This window comes from Gouania willdenowi, chromosome 12 (genome assembly GCF_900634775.1).
Source record: "Gouania willdenowi chromosome 12, fGouWil2.1, whole genome shotgun sequence".
Classification (NCBI taxonomy): domain Eukaryota; kingdom Metazoa; phylum Chordata; class Actinopteri; order Blenniiformes; family Gobiesocidae; genus Gouania; species Gouania willdenowi.
Window position 1 is genome coordinate 16,074,858 of NC_041055.1, and position 21,481 is coordinate 16,096,338.

A 21,481-nucleotide genomic window follows, 5' to 3' on the forward strand; every position below is an offset into this window, starting at 1 on the left:
TGGACTTGTTATCAGTTAATGTGACGTGTGGCAAAAGCGCAGAAAGAAGGGAAAGTTATTTCGATAAAGAGTGTTGAGTGTGGAGTGCAGGAAACTGTGACTTGTATTAAAATATGTGGAAAAAAAGAAAAGATGATCGTTCTTCAATTCGGTTTTGTGCCGCGGTTTTAGCGCAAAAAAAGTTTGGTGAACATCTAATATTGATGGGTTGGGACTAAATGTTTGGTTATTTTGAATTTATCATGATACTTAGGTGAGCTTCTGAGTATTGTACCAGGTATTGTAATTTGAATAAATAACAAGCAAATTTATGTTTTGTTCCATACTGTAGCAGAAATGAACGGAACCGTGACCTCAATAGGTACGTATCAAACCGTGATACATATATATATATATATATATATATATATATATATATATATATATATATATATATATATATCTTCTGGGAAGAAATATTTATTTATTAATATTGTCTAAAAAAAAACAACAAAAAAAAACTTGGTATATCATGACATAACATTGTCACGAATATTGTTCATTTAAGAGCCATGAGATATAGTAAGTCATCCAGCTGGTTGTTGAATATGCATTGAATATGAATATATAACCTTAGCTCCTTTAATAATTATCTTTTTCCGAACCGAATCAATTAATCAAAGCAATAAAATTCTGAGTACACTGCACTATCTTCTAAATGTGATACTTTGCTCAATCGGATTAATAATAAAATGAATTAATTAAAAATGTAATTACATTTTTTTCAAAGAGTCGAAAACACTTGTATGAGGGTTTATCAATTTTTTTTCTGGTTTGTATTAAAATTGATTTATATTTTTTCTAAAACACTTATATAATTTCTACTAAATAGATTTTGAGCAACTCTTTGAGCTCATAGAATCATAATAAAAGAAAAATGCCAAATGCCATTACTTCATCATTCTAGTTTAGATACGTTCTCTTTTTAGTTAAAATGATCATCATTGTAAAATGAGTTTTTCTGTGCTTTGCAGTTTACTTGTCCTATTATTTGGTATGTGCAGACGTTTTTTTCTTGGTGTTATAGGAGATAATACAACCTGTGTATTAATAATGTCGTATTTTGTCAACAATGTACAAGTTTATTCAATAAAAAGACTGATTATTAACATCATATTTACTGTGGAAACTCAATTTGATTGCTACTGAAAATAATAATACTTGAAGTAGTTTAACACACACACGCACCAGCGCACGCACACACACGCGCACACACACACACACACCATTGCCAGAGGCACGATACCCCCCAGGTCCTGCGCTGCCAGGCGGATGATGGTCTGGACTTCACTGGTCACAGTGCGTGTGAGTGGATACTCCACCTGCCACGTCACCTCCCTGCCTGCCTGGGTTCCCATCAGCCCGTTCACCTCCAGGTCCACCTGCAGCACTCGTTGATAGCCAGCCGCCTCCACTCTGCAAATCAAGAGAGTGGATTTAGATAAAAAAGAAAAGTTGGGAACAGCAGAGTGCGATACAGAGCAATCAGAAAAGCCCAAGCAGGTGACGTTGGACTGAAAATATGAGAATGCTGCAGAGGGGAAGACGACAGAGCAGGAATAAGACTCAGTAACTATATTTTATACATTTAGTAAAGACAAGGATGTGATAAGATGTTTTAATGTTCATCAATCTTGTCAAAGAAAATAAGAATTCCATTTTAACAGCAGGGGCACAAAATGTTCTTTCTCTAAAACTCAAAATTCCATATGAAGCAAAGCAGGGTTATGGTCAGTTATAATTGTAATTACGTAATTGATCATTCATTACCCCGTGACCCAAAAAAACAGGAACAAGTGGGTCTGAAAATGGATGGATGGATAATTCATTACAATATGGCATAATTACTACTGTAATTGAAATTGAAAAAATCTGTTGCTGTTGTAATCGTAATTGAATTGTAATTGAATTCAGATAATTAGGGTCCGAAGGCCATACTGGCCGTAGGAATCTATTGTTTTTGCTTTTCTTTGGTATTTTTGGTTTACCCCCTTAGAATGCCCAAAGTCTCACTGAAAGTTGCACGCACCTCAGGCCTGCTGAACAATTAGATGTTTTGGCACAATGAAAAAAATCGGTAAATAAATGCGAGCACAGATGCCAAAAATACGATGGAACTGCCCGATTCATACAAAATTTGCCACATGTATTCTTGACCCCAAGATGAACAAAAAGATACGATGACCCACGCCCAAAACCAAACAGGAAGTCAGCCATCTCGAGTCAAAGGTAAAAAATGACAAAACGCATTTGCGCAAACTAGTGTGAGGGACTTCATCTGATTCGCTCCAAACTCAGCCAGAACATTTAGGACCCACTGAAGATTAAAAATCATCGAAAGAATTTGAGTATCTCTAACGGTTTGGTCGTGGCGCCACCGCAAAGTTGCAATGCTAATTTCTGAAGCACGCCACAATTTAAAAAAACCCATAACTCCGACACAGAAAGTTCAATCAGTCTCAAATTTCACACTAATGACATTTGCCCAGGCCTATTTATGAACGCCTTGAAACATTTCCCATCATGCCTTGCGTTTTCGACGGAGCCATTTACGGTCATGTTCACTGTTTGGAACTACTGCACGCCATAATAGAAAAATGCATATAACTCTAATATACAAAGTTCAAATCACCTCATATTTGATACACATGATGACTGTCCATCAGTAAACAAGAATTAATGTTAAAATTACCCATCATGCCTTGCGTTCTCAGAGGGCGCCACTTTTAGTGGTGTCCAATGCTAACAGCTCTAGCAAAAAGATGGTATGTCGCGTTGACTTCAAAATAGTGTTGGATGAATCTTATAAGATGGGAGCAGGTTGCTGATGAAGAAAAAACATTCTGTGATCAGTGGGAGGGGCCTATAATGTCACTGAAAAATCCTTCACCATCACATTCTAACTGCTGTATCTTGGCTATTTTTCAATGGATTTGCATTAACTGGTTTTCCCTTTCATACTGGGTTTTTTTGACTGGCGCCATTTTGCACGCCATAATAGAAAACCGCTATAACTCTCATATACAAAGTTCAAACAGTCTCATATTTGATACACTTGGGATACCTACCACGGCCACTCCTTCAGACCCTTAGACGCTGCTCTCGGCTTTAATTGACTTTGTAATTGTGATTGGCATGGAAATTACGATTAAACGCAAAACTGTGGAACCATGTAAGTGTTCTATGGTATTTTTCAAATCAACTTTTCCCCCTAGCTGTCAGTTATTTTCAGGATCATTTTAAGGATCATTTAAAAGAAATTTCAAGGGTTATAATTACACACAAAAAAAAGGCTCAGATGCTCACACCAAAAATATTAATACCAATATTTTCATTGATTAGGAAGCCTAACAAGGTCACCAAGAGATGAGAAGCCAAGCAGATGATAGATAATATTTTTTAGTGTATTTTACAGCTGATTTCAGACATGGGTCAAACTGAAAGCGAACACAAGAGGAAGGTTACGTTTTGTGGGCCTATTTATTTCAAGCTCAGTAATTGTGATGAATTGTAGTTGGACTTTAGTAATTGAGAACGTAATTGTAATTGACTTTCAGGGGAGGAATGATAATCGTAATTTAGTTGTAATCAAACATGGATAATTGAAGATGTAATGGTAATTGAAAAATGTAATTGACTCCAACCCTGAAGCAAAGTCACTGCATTAAAAAACTTCACCATAGAGAGTTCCTTTTGCAGAAATGTCCAAAGTCAAGCAAATGATTTTCCTTCAGTACAGATAATTTAAAAAACAATGAATGCAACATCATTTGATTCATTCAATGCATGGCTGGACTGAGCTCCTGCTACTCACTCCTATGTTATTTACCGCCGTCAGAGCTCAATGCAACACCTTTTTCAACATGCAAATAGACGTGCAGTCCACGCCACCTTGAAAAACACAATTATCACATGGGGATCAAAAAGCTGCTTAGTGAGGTAGTGAGGTACTTCTTCTTTGGGCGACAGATGGAACAAATGAAACGCAATTCAAAGTCACCATATGGATTTAAATCATTAAACAGAAGACAGCACTAAAGGAAAATAACATTTGGAGCTGAAAAGCTCTTTATTATTATTACACATGATGCTGTTTTATGCTCTGCTCTGAAATATTCTGTTTGTTGTTTGGGTTTCCCACAATTAAAGCCCGCCTGGAGAGAACCCAAAATGAGCATGAGGAGGGGGGGATGCTGGTGGCAGATTCAAGGTTTTCCTTGAACATATTTTGGCCAAGCTTGTATTTAAATCTCCCACAACTCCCCCCTGATGTTTGAACTTCAGATGCAGGCCTCACTTCAAAGTGCAGATTTAAAAGATCCATTCTGGTACTAAAAAAAAAAGTGAAAGAAAGAACTGTTTTGGATGCAAGAAATCATTTTGGACAAAAAAGCTTGAAAAGCAATTCTAGGTCAGGCAGAAAAAGCCTTTCAGTTAGAGCGGCTGATGTCCCACCATCAGAATCCACCAAATCACACCAAACATGCTTCCAAATAACTGCAGAGAGGGTTTGGAATGTACGGAGCCCTGGAGGTGACATGGATGAGACTTACTAAGTCGGGATCCCGAGATAGTAACTCAGGGTCCCAGATACTTAAGTTGGGGCCCCAATACACAATGTAAATGGACAATCTAGTTTTTAACCGCTGATGGTGTTACCACAGTCTATCTCGGGCACCGACTTAATTTTCTCGGACCCCGAGTTAGTAAGTCGGGATGCAGAGATAATTATCCCCTTTTTTTACTTCTCATCCATGTCACCTCCAGGGCGCTGTAGGATTGGGATGACTACAGGTGAATATCTGCAGAAAATGTTTACTTTATCATCAGTACACACACACACACACAAAGGAATGAAAACAGGCACGTGTGCATTAATATATATCTTCGTAACCACAGCAGGCTAAAAGTGCATCTTCACTAATGGCCTCTGTAGATACCTACTGCAAAAATACAGCCGCTGCAGGGCAGCATCATCATTAAGGAGATAAGCAATCCACATTTGTTGCAGGAGGTTAATTGTGTCGGAAACAAAACTTTTTTCTCATGGTGAGACAATGTTTTCACCTAAAAAAAAAAAACAAAAAACAAACAGCAGTTTCCTAAGTTGAACGTCTTTGGTTCAAGGTGCGTGTATACAAGGAAATAAGTGTCAGTCTTTTTTAAGTCAAAGCTAAGCAGAATTCTGAAGTAAAAGTATGATATCCTGAGTGAACGTGCAACACAATTCACTGTTAGTTCACGATGTTTATGATTCCTTTGCAGGAAATTGTGATTTTTCAAGTTTTACTTACAGACCCATAGTGGTCTGCAGACAACATTTTAACAAAGGCTGATCTACACCCAAAAACAATAGGAGGCAGTTAAAATATATGTTGTCAGAAAGTATGACTGTTGAATTTCTAAAAGAAAATAGCAGATTTTTTGCATTGTGCTGTTGAAATGAATGACCTGCCTTTTCCTGTTCAGACTCACTAGGCAGGAATGAGCCAAGTGTCCACACCGGACTGCTAACCTGGCGAAGCCACACCCACTTCCTTACTTTTTGTAAGGAAAAAAAGTGGGTCTGGTAATGCCGCCGTTTCTACGGGTAGATCAAGTCAATCGAGCCAATAAAAGCCGAACAGGAAAAAAGGTCGTATCGCCTGCGACAAGCAGTATCAAAACAAACATGGCGGCCGACACGGAAACTCTGCTCTATTTTAAAACACCTGGATTTATTGTTGAAACCACAACAAGAAGAGGCTTTAAAACCATTAGTCTGTACCATACTACAAGCTGTTTTCCTCTGCTTTTTCCGTACGCTTGTTGCGCTATTGTTGTCAGGTCCTCATTTGGTTACGCTGCGGGTGTTTGTCCCGCCCCACTCAGCCACATGAACTCAAACACCTGGTAAGCACTTCCAGACTAATTGCCTGTATTAAATATTGAATAATACAAGGAGAATAGGATGAACTCCAATGATCTAGCAGTTATACTGTGTCCAAGCACTCAGCTAAATAGTGAGGGAAACTTGATTTGGGAATGGGCCACACCTGGGTGGAAACATGAGGGAGCTAATCAGTCACCAACCAAGCACACAGACATCACTGGGGAGTGGAGCCACAAGCAGGAATACCTGAAACACAGACAAGAGTTAAACTAGAACCCAAACAGAACCTGACACTTAGTATACAAGTAATAAGACAATGATTCTATAGTCATTTGTATCAATTTGAAATCAAAATCAAACATGTACCATGATATTCTCTACATCCAAGGTCACTACCACCAGGTAGCCCGAATGGACCATGTGAGGTACCCTCAGGAGCGCTAGTCACCAATGAGCTCCATCTAAAATCTGATTTACTTTCCAAGATTCAAACTCACAAATATAAATACATATGACAGATCTAGTTAATAGTTAACTTATTGAGTGCCATTCACATCTATAGATGTGAATTGTGTTTTTCGACTGGGATTGCTTGGAGACAGTGTGACAAAGTTCTATCTAACTTGTACAATGATGTAGTGACCAGCTGATAACATGTAGGTGGCAGCAGCCCACCTTTGGATGAGAGATCACCCGTGATGGGCAGAGGTCAGAGGAAGAGGAAAAGAGTTTACGAGACAGAAAATTACACTACAAGAGTTGATGCTGAAGTTCTCAGCAGCTCACAGCAGCACACACTCGACCAGAGCACGTGTGGAACCTAAATGGACTAATGAGAGTGTTGCAACGATGAGTTGAAACAATCAAAAAAACGGGGCAAGTCTGGGAGGAGGAGGAAGTTGCGTGTATGGAGACTGACGGGGGGAGAGACTCGGAGGACGGCCATAATACAGTAAGAAATTCATTCAATTCTGACCCAGATTACAAAATAATAATAATGTTGCCATCAAAAGCCCGGTCTCAGTGTTGTTTTTGTAGTTTTATTATAGAATCCAATGTTGAGGGGTCCCTCAAGCAAAAAATGCTTCAGTCATTAACGTTTTTCAGTTATATTTTTTCTCAGCTTTTTGTCACAAGCTGGCGATTTGTGTGACACCTGCCTTTATTCAACTGCTGATTACGGAAGAACGAAACAAGCTAGAAATTAAAATAATTTTTCTGATTAAATTAGAGACTTTAATCTTACAAAACATTCTGTGTCTTTAAAAATGAGTCAAAATGCTCTAAAACGGCGGGCACTGACCTGGTAGAAATTTTGAAAATGGCTGGCCCTGAAAGAGTTAATTAAATACTGCTGCACGTGATGAAGTTTTAGTATTAAATTGCCATGTAAATAAATGTTTATTTTCACTGAAACATATAATATAAAATATGACATTTGTTACATTTTACAAATGTTATTTGTTATACGATTAGTTCAAAGTTGTTTGAGTCTAAACATTGCATGTTGAAACTTAAACATCTCCTATTTTTTATGTTACTGCTAGCCTTCCTTATCACCTTACCTTCTAACTAAAGTTAAATTGTGAACATTTAGTATTTAAGAAGTGCTTTTCAAACGAGTAGCCCTTTGGACTATTCAGTACCTATGAAATACTGCAGCTCACAGTTTCAGAAAGGTTGGTGACCCCTGGTCTACATTAAAGCCGTAGATGATGAGAAAATGTATGGAGAACAGTTGGTATAAGTCTTTTTAACTCCTTTTTCCATTCATATATCTTTGATGGGTATTTTAAATTGATCGTTCAAAAATGATGATGTGGTTTTATTTGAGTGCGTCTGCAGCCTAAGCAGCACGTAAAAAACCAAGCCGGCTGCTTCAACCTGGTCGGGAGCAGGTTTGCGGCACAGATCTCATCACCATGGCAACTGAGTTGTTTACTCTCGGGTTGAACCTGGAAACAAACCCAGAGCTGGGTTTGATGAAATACCCCCCTGCAGTAACTGACTCCACACTGTGCTCTGCCATTACTACTGATTATGTGTTTTATGTGCACAATCACAGTCAAATCAATTATCTGCAAAAAAAACCAGCTATGCACGACAAGGAGCTAGCAATCAGAGCGCCACAATAAGACTCCACTTGTTACCGTGTCCTATCTGTCTTTCTGTGTGTTATCTGTATTGTTGTCAATTCCTAACCTTCTATTCACTCTTCCTCCCTCCTTTTCTCTTCTTCCTTTCACTGACCCGCAGTGTTATGAGGCACTCAACAGAGGGCAGTGCCATACCCTTTTCTCTCTCTCTCTATTTCCCTCTCACTCCATCTCTCTTTCTCATCCTCTCGCTCATCTAACTTGTGTTTGGGATGATGAATGTCTGCAGCGCACCAGCTGGAGAGGTCAGGCTGCTTCTCTGTGTCTCATTAGAAACATAACTGCACTGTGCGCCCTTTTCTCTGGGCGATTACCATACAATTTAATGCACTCACTGGCAACTATTGCTTCTCCCAACCCCACTGGTGGAAGTGAATGAGAGCAAGAGGTCAACACAGGGGCCAAAACAAAAAAATATAGATATATAGACGTAGGGTTAGAGGGGCTGGGACATGAGCCAAATGTCTGCTGGGATCACAGAACTCACTGTGCCACTACAAAAGTGAGTAGTGACAATGCCTCTGAATCATAGTGGGTTTGTTGTTGTGAAATGAGGTGGAAAATTGGTCATGTCATTTCGAGGAGGCTTTTGAGGTAGCTCTATTTGTCAGCCCTATTGTAGGCCATATAAAAAGTACGGATAGGACAAAGTAAAAGAATCTGTCCCGAGAAGATAAAAAAATACAAAGTGTTTATTTCCTGAGATACATTTGAAGAACCTACAGTACTTGTAGCCAACAAAGGATATGTTGAGTGAAAAGAAGAAAATGTCAAAAAAAGATTTTTTTTTTTTTTTTGTTGTTGTTGGAAAGCAGGAAAATAAAAAGAAAACCGCGGAACACAAAAGCCTTGTAAAAGATGCCGTTGAGTTTTCCTCTCCTCACTCCTAACACCTCTGATGATATCTAAAATAGACAAACAGCAGAAGAATAGTCTGCCGCTCTCTTTTGGAGACATCTTTTGATACACAGCAATGATTTGGTTAGCACTGACAACAGCGATACATCAAAGACGCATAGGCCTTTTCAGCCGAGTGAATTGATAGTGAGTCTTGGAATAAGAGAGTGATTAGATTGATAAAAGCTGAAACATTGTGTACACTGTCAAAAAGACAACAAAGATGCGCACCTAGGCAACAGCCAAAAATACATTAGAAAATAAAACTTTTCTAGTACAATAACGTCCTAGTAATGTAATGTTTATATACAAAAAAAAATGTTACTCTGTGCTCAGTTTCACTTATTGTACTGAACCTTCAGCAGGTGATAGTCATTCACAGACTAACAAACAAACTCATACATATTTTAGAAGCACGGTTGAACACAGCTTGACAAGGCTAAGATGGTTATCAGGGGGACACTTTGTTTTATTTAGCAGCAGTGACACAGAAAAGCTGATTTTAGCATGTGCCTGTAAGCCTATTATTGACCGAAGTTAGCTAACCTTTGAGACTTTAACATTTTCTTCTTTTTATCTTTTGACTGTTTCCTTCAGGGGTCGCCACAGCGAATTCCCAAGTTATTTGCATGTTTAGTCTGACATAGATTGTCGGATGACTTTCCTCACACAACCCTCTCCACATTTATCTGGGCTTAAGGCCAGCACAAGAAGGAAACTGGCCACGTTTACATGGGAGTTTTAATTCCCCTTCAATTCAGAATAAAAGTTAAATCCTCTTTAAACTGATCATGTAAACACTTAATTAAGAATGCAAATGGAATTCCAAATTAAACTTACATTCAAATTAGGTGGCTGGTTGATTTAGATTGTAATTTTGAATTAAATAATGCCTTGATCTTGTAAACACTTAAATCTGCTTTAAGTTAATTCCGGTTGTTCCGCACATGCGCGACTTGCCGCAATGACGCGCTGGTGAAGACATAGTCCAAGACGGCCACCCAGACTGGAGCCGAGGCTATTTTTTTAATAAGAGCCTAAGAAGACATGGATTTAATTAAAAGAGTGGATGGACGGAAGCATAAACACATGGACATCGGCAAACGGAACAGCCTTTATCTGGGACATGAAGCACCAGAGCTTCACTAATGATGTGCGGATCATTATAAAGTTCATTTTTCACTCAACGTCCTGTATAGTGGAGGTAGAACAGCTGTTGCATTAATCGCTGGGTTTGATTGACCAAAGTACGGTCGTCTGCCTCTCTTCTCCTGCTCAGCAGACGAAAGTGAAACCGTATGTTATTGTCGAGCTGCTGCTTCAAAACTACAATCAAAATAAAAGTGAAAATAGTTCTTATTATGTGGTCTTTTATGTTGTAGCCAAAAAGAAAAGGTTTGTTGTGTGTTTCATGATTATCCCGATAGACCTGCTGTCCAATCAGAGCCCTTCCAACACCCAGATCTAAAGCGAAATTGAATAAAGCTGAATTAAACCTGTTTTCCATGTAAACCTCAATTCGGAATGACTATTTCTATGTAAACACAAAGCAGATCACTTTCATTTCAAATAATTTAATTCGGAATAACTCATTCTGAATTAAAAATCATCATGTAACTGTGGCGATTGGATTGTGCCCCCCTGAGGTTGCGGCACCGATGAGCGGTTATGGTAAAAAGTCTCTCAACCATTAGCTCACCATTCCAACATGCTACCATTTAGAAAAACCTTGAGGAAAAGACCGTGGCTACTTTTCTTGGAGCAAGACTAAAAAGACAAATGTCTCCCCATCTTCTATAATTTTGTTGGTGTTGCATGTTCAGTGCATTTCAGCCAGCCTGTGTGTCAAAGAGGAAATACATTTTGGAAATGTGCTTAAATTGTGTCTCCAAAGCATGGTTTACATTATTTCCAATCACCCTCTCACTCTAGTTGGTAAAATACACGTTTTGTTTTTTTCATTGGTAATGTTTTTATCAACACTTTTGTGAAATGCTTCTATGTTAAGGTTATAGGTTTTGTTTTTCGTAAAATGATGTTCCTTCTTTCAGAAAATTAGTACATCTAAACAATATACAAGGACAACATTTTTTTTAAATCAAGCCAATACCAGAAATGATCTTGAATTGATGTAAAATTTAATTACAAAGAGAACTTTGTCAAAAGAGGGCGCACGGTGGCTCACAGCAAGAAGGTCCTGGGTTCAAGCCCTGGGGTGGACACTTGGGTCCTTTCTGTGTGGATTTTGCATGTTTCCTCCGGGTCCTCCGGCTTCCTCCCACAATCCAAAAACATGACTGTAAGGTTGATTGGAGTCTCTAAATTGCCCGTAGGAGTGAATGAGAGAATGAATGGTTGTTTGTGTCTGTGTTGCCCTGTGATGGACTGGCGCCCTGTCCAGGGTGTACCCCCGCCCAGCGCCCTATGAGAGTCGGAGATTGTTGCATCCTTGACTAATCTACATAGTAGTGATTTACAATACATTTTGTTCATGGTATTTATTTAGTGTACTTGTGGATTCCTTGAAATTCTTATATTTCTTTAAAGAGTAACTAAACCCTCAAGTTTCTTTTCTGATGAATACCTGATCTTAGTCAAATTCTTAACATTTTAGTCAAAGTATTTCAATTTGGCACATTTTGTAGTAAAACTTAAGTGACTGCCCTCGATGGAGTGATGTCATTGGACCGTTGTGCGTCACGCGCCAGCACCGTGGCGTTTACCCCACTTTTCCTATAAAACCTGGTGGGAGGGACCTGTGCTCAGGGGCATCGACTTGTGTTTTTGCTGGTGGGTACTCACTAGAGCTGTGTGGAAAACTGTGGATCAATCTGAAAATATTCATAGTATTGATGGGATTGGGATTAGTATTGAATGATACTGGTGCAAAAAAAGATTGATCCTTTAGTTTAGTTTTCTCTCCTGTGCACAATGCCTGCTGAGGTTTCAAGAAAGAGCAAGCTGTCAGATAGCAGTGGTAATACTACAAATGTATATGAAAAATCATGCGGAACAAAGCCCCAAGATACAGAACCGGACAGAGGAGGAGATTCGTAATCCAGGTTGATAAGAGTGCTCATCTTCACCATCACAGGACTCAAGTAAAATAAAAAAAATGTAAAAAAATTAAATGCATTTTGAAATCATAAAAACTAGCAACATAAATAAAGCTTGGATTACTGTGTTCCACAACAGTAGGTAATTTGTGAACGTGAATATTGTATATTATTCCCTAAAGATTTTGGCATTAAAATGATTTTAATCACTGTTTTACCACCAACATGTGACTCAGCATGGGTGTATATACAGCCACATTGTGTGTGTTTCCCTGTCACTGTGTTTGCGCGGACATGCATGTACTTCTTGTCGCTGTGTCTGTGAGGAGGATTGGCAACGCCCATAATCAAGGCATTTTTTGAATTTGCCCCTTCGTGGCAGGTCAGCAAAAACCCAGGGGTTCACTTGAATTGAACATATTTTATTTCAAATTATAAATATATAACATATATTATTTTACCACAATTTTTTTCCATGATTTTGAGGTTGGATTGGTTGATCAATTAAATTGTTGGTTAATAAGTCAGTCAATCATATTTATTACACAATAACAAAAGAAAGTGTCTATTTGTACGGTTGCCGTACGGACAACCCCCAGTGCTATTGGTACGTTTACCGAAATACACGTACGTAGTCATATAAGGTAACATATGAAACCGATTCCTAAAAGACGATTTTTCATGCAGGAAAGCATACACCGTCTTTCTTCCAGTTTGACAATAAATCAATTTTATGAACCAAGTCAACATGTAATGAAAATTCTCAGTCTGTGTAGGGGAAGGTCAAAAAGCATAGCTGAATGCATGTCACATCTGACCCACTGCCACTGCTGCATGAGTAATAGTCATTCTGTTGGGATAAATAAAGCCTTATGGGCTCTTGATTACTTTGGAAAACTTGTCATATTGCAGTGCACTGCAGCGGCAAAATAGGCAAGCTCCAATACAGAAATATATTGTCCCAAATCAAATGACAGAGGGCAGGATCTTCTCACGGATGGGTTCATGTGGGAAATGTGTTCTCCAGTTAGATGAGTACACATTCAGTCCATCAACCAAACAAACATTCTATGCCAATGATGCAACTATGTCCCAGAGAAACAAATATTTGTTGTGGCGTGGAGGGGTTTTAGTACCCGGAGTACAACATTCTTGCTACTTAAGATGCTCGTGACATAAAGGCAGAGCACATTATTGTGATGAGTGATGCCTTCACAGCTTTGCCATCACTTAGATTAGGGGTTGTCTGTTTTCCATTACTGCAAGATAATAAACAGCAAAACGCTTTCTTCTTTGGTCTGTTCTAGTATTATGTTAAAAATTCAAATGGATAAAGGCGTTAAACGTGTCTCCTGTTTCAGGTGAACACTTGAAAAGTAGAAAGCTAACTCACTGGAGACCCATATCCACCAATACAAGAGCCACTTTTCCACCAAAATTTCAAAGGACTTTTCCCTTTGGGGTAGTTTTTGCTCATGAAATGTATTTGCTCTATGATGTCTGTGTTTCAACTATACTAGTACAGTGCCCATTGAAAGTATGTATTCATATAGTGGGAGCTTAAGTAGAATTGTCAAATGGCCAAATGAGTATGTGTTTGAAGGTTGGATGTAGAAAGAGGTGTACATACTCTGTACTCTGTAGTGTTATAAAGGAGTATATTTCCGTCATAACCTCTGGGTCCTGTCCGTCTGGTCTAAACAGAGAATGGTCAAACAACCATGAAAATCACCAAATAAGGAACAGTCAAAAAGTATGTTTCCTTAAAAGAGAAGTCCACAGGAGCTCAAAACTTGTGAAAGAGCCTTAAACTATCTTCCTCTCTCACTCGTTTGCCTGTGCGTAGGTCTGTTGCTACTCCCGGTCTTCTACGAGCGATTGGCTCTGGCCACACACGTGACTCTAGCTCGTCACTGTGATTGGCTCTGGCGCTGTGCAGTGAAATAGATATAGAAGGTGCGCTAGCGGCCCCTCGCACTGAGGTCAAAAGCTGAATAGGTTTCACTTCTGGGTGAACATGAATGTGCCGTCCGGGCAAAATCAAATTAAAAGAAACGTTTTGAAATCACCAAATAAGTCCAAAATAACGGATGCACACAACGCGGGCTATGTGGAAGCCGTTAAAAATGTTTCAGGTCGAACAGAGGGGATATTCGCTCCACAAACACACACACACACACACACACACACACACACACACACACACACACACACATACAGAACTTTCTTGCTTCATAGATAGATTGACCTTATGAAATGCAAATGTGACAAGTGACGTAAGCACTGTCAAGACCTCAATGCCCTTTGAAACCTCGTACTTGTGTGAAAGTGGATTTTCAGCTTTGACAAAACACAGAATCAGACTTTACGTGGAGAATGATTAAAGACACAGACTCACTCAAATTCAGCCAAACATTGGAGAGTTACTGTATGTGCATCCTCTCAACCTCACCCTTCTTATAGTATTTATGTAGTAGTATATAAAAGTACTTGTTATCTCTCTGAGGGGATTGGTGAGTTTTTGACATGACTCCATCAAAGTGCTTATAATTGCAGGGTGAGTTTTATATTCCGGGAAAAACTGTTACGATAGAAATTTTCCTAACGCAAGTGCATGAATACAGAACAAAATAATTGTTGGACTGCTTGGAGGAGAAGATGTAATTTTTGTGAACTTATAAATGCATTTCTTTAAAAAACAAAAACAAAACAGGGCAAACACTTTGAGATTTGATTACCACGAAGAAAAAAAAAAAGTAGTTTCAATATTGACACTGTTAGCAAATGTAGTGTTCAACAAAATAATTAGTGTGGGACAATGTTTGAAGCGTGTTATTGAGCAGTTCTCAAACAGGGTTGCCCACAGAGGAACTGGCAGAAAAGGTTTTGAGAAAGAATTAAAAGAAAAATGTGATGAAACACAGTGGTAAGAATGCTTTTGCCTTTACTGTTTCTTAATAAAGCCTCCGGCATCCTGCTTATAATTCATTTTTCGTTCTACCTATTATTTTTTGTGATTGCTTGAAATGGCTTCCCTCAAATTTTCCAAAAGATAAATGCTCAAACTAATTTACAAAAAAACAAACAACCTTTTCGGCAGCTATAAAAGAAAAGTCCTTGCTTTTTATTAAACAATGAAACAATGAACAATGAAATAGATTATGTTCATTGAGGTCATGTATTTTCTTTTATTAGTTAAATGTTTTGTTTTGTAACAAACCTAAAAATGCCCCCCCCCACCAAAAAAAAAAAAAATTAAAAAAAAATGAATAGCTTGTGCTTCAGTTTTCGGTGAACGGACTTTTAGCAGAATAATTTCCTTCAAATATAAAGTTTCTGGTAACACTTTATAATAACCATCATCTATAAAGGCTAAATAATGGTAAATAGATAGTTAATTAACCTTTAGGTAATAGTTATGTACTGTTAACAAACATTAAAATGATAGTTATTTTTTTTTTTTTTAATGACTTGTAATGCTATAATTGATGTTATATGAACAGTTTATTGATGCACACATTATAACATTTTATACACTTTATAAAGTGTTTGTTAATGATTAACAAAGGATTAATAAACCTTGATTATGGTTTATAAAACATCTATAAACATTACAGACATATGGACCAGATATTTGTTAATGATTTATAAATGTTTTATGAAGCATCTATTATCATTATTTGGATGGTTATTATAAAGTTGGAATTTAAGATTATAATCCCTTACTAATGCTTTATAAAACATCTCTAAACATGTTTTAGATATATAATTAATACTTTACTCATGGACATGGTTAATAATTAGTTTATAAACTGTCTACAATCCTTATCTGGATGGTTATTGTAAAGTTGGAACAGATGTTTATAATACTTTGTAAATGGTTAATAAATACTGTAGAGCATAGATAAACCTTAGTTGGATGGTCAATATAAACCCAGATCACCTGGTTATGATAGAGTGGAACGAATGTCTAATTAGTTATAAATATTACAAGAATTACTTGCAACTGTATAATACTCATAAACATTTATGTAAATTGTTTATAAACCATGTATAAAGCAATTGTTAAAGTTTTATAAACATCAGTTCCAACTAATTTATTGATGCTCTACACACTATTTACAAAGTTTTATAAACATCTGTTCCAACTTTATAATAACCATCTAGATAATGATTGTAAATGGTTTATAAACCAATTATTAACCATTAGTATAGTATTAATAATCTATATAAACATGTTTATAGATGCTTTATAAAGCATTAGTAAGGGTTTATAATCTTAAGTTCCAACTTTATAATAACATCCAAATAATGATAATAGATGCTTCATAAAACATTTATAAACCATTAACTCTCTGCAATGTTAATAGATGTTTTATAAACTATAGTCAAGGTTTATTAATCCTTTGTTAATCATTAACAAACACCTTATAAAGAGTATAAAATGTTATGTGTGCATCAATAAACTGTTCATATAACATCAATTATAGCATTACAAGTCATTAAAAAACATTAATAACTATCATTTAATTGTTTGTTAACAGTAAATAACTAAATGTTCATTAACTATCTATTTACCATTATTTACCCTTCATAGATGATGGGTATTTTAAAGTGTTACCAAGTTAAAAGTTGTGTTATTAGGTTGTTTGTTTTTGTAGTCCTACAGGCATAAAGTCGTATCTGTTTGGGTCTTGACTGTAAATCAGGCAAGTAGAAAATATCTGCGTGAAAAATAAAACTCTTCAAGATGGACAGAAGATCTGTTTGCATCACTGAAGCACCAACAGATGGTGAAATGTTGTGAATGGGCTTGTCTCAGATGTAGATCAGCAGTGGTTTCAGTCCGTCTGTCTGTGGACGAAAACCCACATCATGTCAAGGTTTTTAAATAAAAAAAAATTTTAAACCAATTTTTAAACTTGAATGAATATTATTATTATTATTATTATTATTATTATTATTATTATTATTATTATAATAATAATAATAATAAAATGGGATAATAATGTTTGTTTGTATGGTTGTGAAATTGCTCAATATGTCAGCACTGAGCATGATGTTAGGTATTCTTCCGAGAAACATCTTTTTTTTTTGATACAGCAGCAGGATAACTGCTTTTCAAACAGGTCAATCATAATTTCTGTTATTGTGCAATAGAAGCATTCAGACTAACTCAAGTGTCAATCACCAGGAACGTAGAATGGAAAGCAGTCAGGAAACTACAGCAGAGGGCAGCCAGATGCAGAGGTAAGCCCTCTTATCTTTAACAGACATGTTCCATTTCAGTTTATTTGGGTTGCAAAAGCAGGCAAATGAAATACACTAATTTACTCAGTGGGCTAATAGGCTAGCTGTATTAGCCGAGCTCTATTTATAGTTTATGTACGCACTGAGAAACAGTATATCAAAGTAGTCACACTTACATATGTAATAGTTGGAATGTATTGTTTACTAAACAAAAAGTGTCCGATGCTACCTTTTCCAGAACGAGTACAAATATCATTATTCAGATTTATTTAGTCACCAAAACCAAGTACCGATACAAGTAGAATTTTATACAAATACCGATGCTATGATTAAACAAATAAAACACAATTTTGCTCATATTGTTCTTTCAAATCACTTTTATTGTCACTCTAACCTTAAATTATTGCCACAAAGTGAACATTATCTTTAAAGGTCCCATATCATGCTATTTGTTCTAAGAACCCCAAAAACATAGTATTTGAGGTTTATTTTCCCAAACTTCCCTGTTTTCTGGAGTTTTAGCCTCTGAAAAGTTTCTGAGCAACTCTACACAAACAGACTGATTTGCGGTCTACTTATGCATATTCATGAGTGGGCGTGTCTATAGACGGTACACTGACTCCCTCCTCCCCGCACGGTGACGTAGGGCCAGAGGACGGTCAGCCCTCCTCCCACCCACTCCGTAGCTGAGCTCATGCTGCTCTATAAACACGAGACAGAGCGTGGGGGCGGGGCATTTGCTGGTACATGCGTAGACTGTAGAAAATACATACATAGCACTGAGTGAAGGACGCTGAAATGCTCACCTTTGTGGGCGTGTCTGTTTACATGTCAATCACGGCAGAGAGCTTCCTGGAGGCGCGGCTTCTCCAGCTCAGTGCCGCGTCAAATTCAACATCAAAGTGGGAACGTGTCATCAAATTGGAGCGAGGTGTTTGTGCTCACCCTGCAGTAAGAAAGGAGCAAATCACCCTCTAACTAATGATTGAGGGAATCAATGAAAAAAACACTTTGGGCATGTGTATGAAGCCCATATAGCACTTTTATCATGTTTAAAGTACAGAAAAGGCCATTTAGCTTAACAAGGAAGTAAAATTGCATTGTGTGTGCATTGCATTATGGGATGTTGTGTCAAATGTGCAAAAACAGTGTTTACAGTGGAGATGAAAATAAACTTTCAAGCGGCAATTTCCACCTTTTATATCTTATTTTTAGAGAAAATGATCTTTGATTCATTGATTAATGAGGCATACGCTATGATTTTATTTAATAAAAATGATTGTGCATAACAGCTTTCATAAAATATCCATCTGATGACTTGTTATTATGATTACATATTAGTGAAATATGACATTATTTTCCATACATGACTTAGGCAAAAACCAAGAGTGCACTGATGATTTAGGCAGAAATGAAAATGAGAAAAATGCCTCAGTAACTTGGAAATTGCCAGATATGAAATATGCCTACATTATACCACAGATTTATGCATAAAGTGACTAGTGTTGGTCACATGCTTCAGGAAGTTCACAATGACTTGAGCAGCTTCACATAAGTTAGAAATTGGAAAAATACACTTTGCCAGAAAAACTTCTGGTACAAGGGATGCAATGTTTAACTATGTAGGGCTTAAGGGTTAAGCAAGTAACCAGAGTGTTGCTGGATCAAATCCTGTAGACCATGGATGTGTGACATATAGTAAGTCCCTCAAACCTAACTGCCTTCTGGACTCTCTTGAAAAAAGTTATTCTTAATTTCAGTGAGACTTCCCTTGTTAAATAAAACTAAAATAAATCAACAAAAGTCATGTTATTTATGATCATCATAGAAATAACGGTAACACTTTACTTGGTTTTATACATAAGGCTGACATTACGCTGCCATTATCTGTCATTAGCATGAATAAGGTGTCATAAAGGCTGTCATTAAGCTGTCATTAATTGTCGCTCGCTAAATTATGACACCTGCTAGCCGCCATGTGGTAGCTTTGGGCTATCCACCTGTTTTCCCTGCTTGCGCCAACGCAAAAATGGAGGCCAAGGCCCCTCTTAACGCCTCTGCCAATGGGGAAATAAAATCTCCAGCAAGGACACACACCAGGTCTGCTCAAGTTGTCTGGGACTGGAACATGCCCGGCTGGCTGTCAGCTCACACCAAGAGCCTCCGCAGGAGACTAGCACGTCAGGCGAGCCTGTCCGAGCAGGACCCCTTCCTCCCTCCTCACGGCGTCTGAGCCGCAACGAGGGGCTCCCAGCTCCCAGTAGAATTTCCAGCGGGAAAGATACTTATGTTCTTGGCGTAGCTAGGCTTGCGTAAGTCATCAGGGTAGTACGCTAAATGGGCGGGGCATGTTACCAGGGCTCCTCCCGCCGGACCCTAATGCGCAGATTCTGGCACCAAATGACGTGAAATGGAAGAGCCCGTAAGTGTCACATTTTGGCTTCAAGAACGTTGAGTGGGAACAGCTACAGTGCAAGCCCACTGGTTAGGGTTAGGGTTAGGGTAACAAAGAGTTAGGGTTAGGGTAATAAAGAGTTAGGGTTAGGGTAACAAAGAGTTAGGGTTAGGGTAACAAACAGTTAGGGTTAGGGTAACAAAGAGTTAGGGTTAGGGTTACAAAGAGTTAGGGTTAGGGTAACAAAGAGTTAGGGTTAGGGTAACAAAGAGTTAGGGTTAGGGTAATAAAGAGTTAGGGTTAGGGTAACAAAGAGTTAGGGTTAGGGTAACAAAGAGTTAGGGTTAGGGTTACAAAGAGTTAGGGTTAGGGTAACAAAGAGTTAGGGTTAGGGTAACAAACAGTTAGGGTTAGGGTAACAAACAGTTAGGGTTAGGGTAACAAAGAGTTAGGGTTAGGGTAACAAAGAGTTAGGGTTAGGGTAACAAAGAGTTAGGGTTAGGGTAACAAAGAGTTAGGGTTAGGGTAACAAAGAGTTAGGGTTAGGGTTACAAAGAGTTAGGGTTAGGGTTACAAAGAGTTAGGGTTAGGGTAACAAAGGACACTTAATGACAGCCTTCATGACACCTTATTTACACTAATGACAGGTGTCATGTCATAATAATGACAGTGTAATATCAGCCTTTATGTATAAAACTTTAAATAATAGCTCTACCCTGTTGTACTTTAGAAATTTCCTGCACTGTATCCAGTGTAAAAAGAATGGACCTTTACGTAGCTTCTGCTACATTGGCCTACTGATGACCAACATACAAAAATAAATCAAATGTTTTACTTTTACATTTCAAAGTGTGCCAGAGCTGCTAGCAAAAGCTCAGTAAAAAATGTTCATTGTAAAAAATAAATATTGTAAAGTGTAAGTTAGTACTGCAGGTACGGTACATGGCCTACACTTACTGTACTTACAGTATGTTGTTGCATGTTAAAAGAACACATCACCACTGACCCTACAGGATCTACAGAACGTACCGTGACATCTGTATAATGAGGTCACTCAGCCTGGAGTAGATGATCATTAGAATATTATGATTTATAAATCAGAATACATCGACGCAGAAAGGATCATTTGAGTGTGCTCATCTCGTGGGACTGAAGGCTTCTCTCTAATGAGTTCCAGCATCTCAGGTCTCTAACTCTGATGGTGATAATGAGCTCCATCAGGTGAACATGTAAAAAAGACATAGTCATGGTGAAAGGTACATTAGATGAGTTCAATCAGTAAGACTAGTGACAGATATAAAAAAAAAAAGGAAGGAAAAGAAGGCAGACAAGAAATTCAGCACATTTTGAGCACAAAATAATCCATGAAAAATAACCATAATATCATGGAAAAGCAAAATGTCAAAGTTGTCCCCGAAGGCAGCCCAATGAGACCTGTTCCTGCTTAATAAATAAATGGAGCTCATCAACAACTGGCCCCAACCTTGCATTGTTTGGCACAAACTCCTGGTTTTCTGCACAGTTGATGCCCGTTTCATCTACAATTGATGTGTTTAAAGTGATAAACATTGGCATATGACAGACAGATAATCAAAGAGATAATAGAGTAACCAATTTATGTATGCAGGAAATTTCCCCCAGGATCTATCAAACCCCAAACGTCAGACCTGTCCCTGTCAGTACAGATTAGTTTTCTCTCAGAGCAAGCCTGCAGAGAGCGGATGGAGTAGAAGGAAAAGGGGCGAAAGGTAAGAAGAAAGAAAAATACTTCAGGTTTGTGCTCTAAATTGCCTTTTGGGTCCATATCTTCTTTAAC

General features: G+C 37.9%; 1 protein-coding gene across 2 annotated transcripts in view; it reads right to left on the minus strand.

Annotated features, from left to right (window-relative positions):
• LOC114473697 (transmembrane protein 132C-like) overlaps positions 1–21,481 on the minus strand; it is a 237,304-nt gene that overhangs the window by 57,763 nt on the left and 158,060 nt on the right. For both annotated transcript variants that reach the window (XM_028463464.1, XM_028463465.1), the window contains one exon: positions 1,266–1,455. In XM_028463464.1, the coding sequence (XP_028319265.1) occupies positions 1,266–1,455 (190 nt within the window). The remainder of the gene's footprint in view (positions 1–1,265; positions 1,456–21,481) is intronic.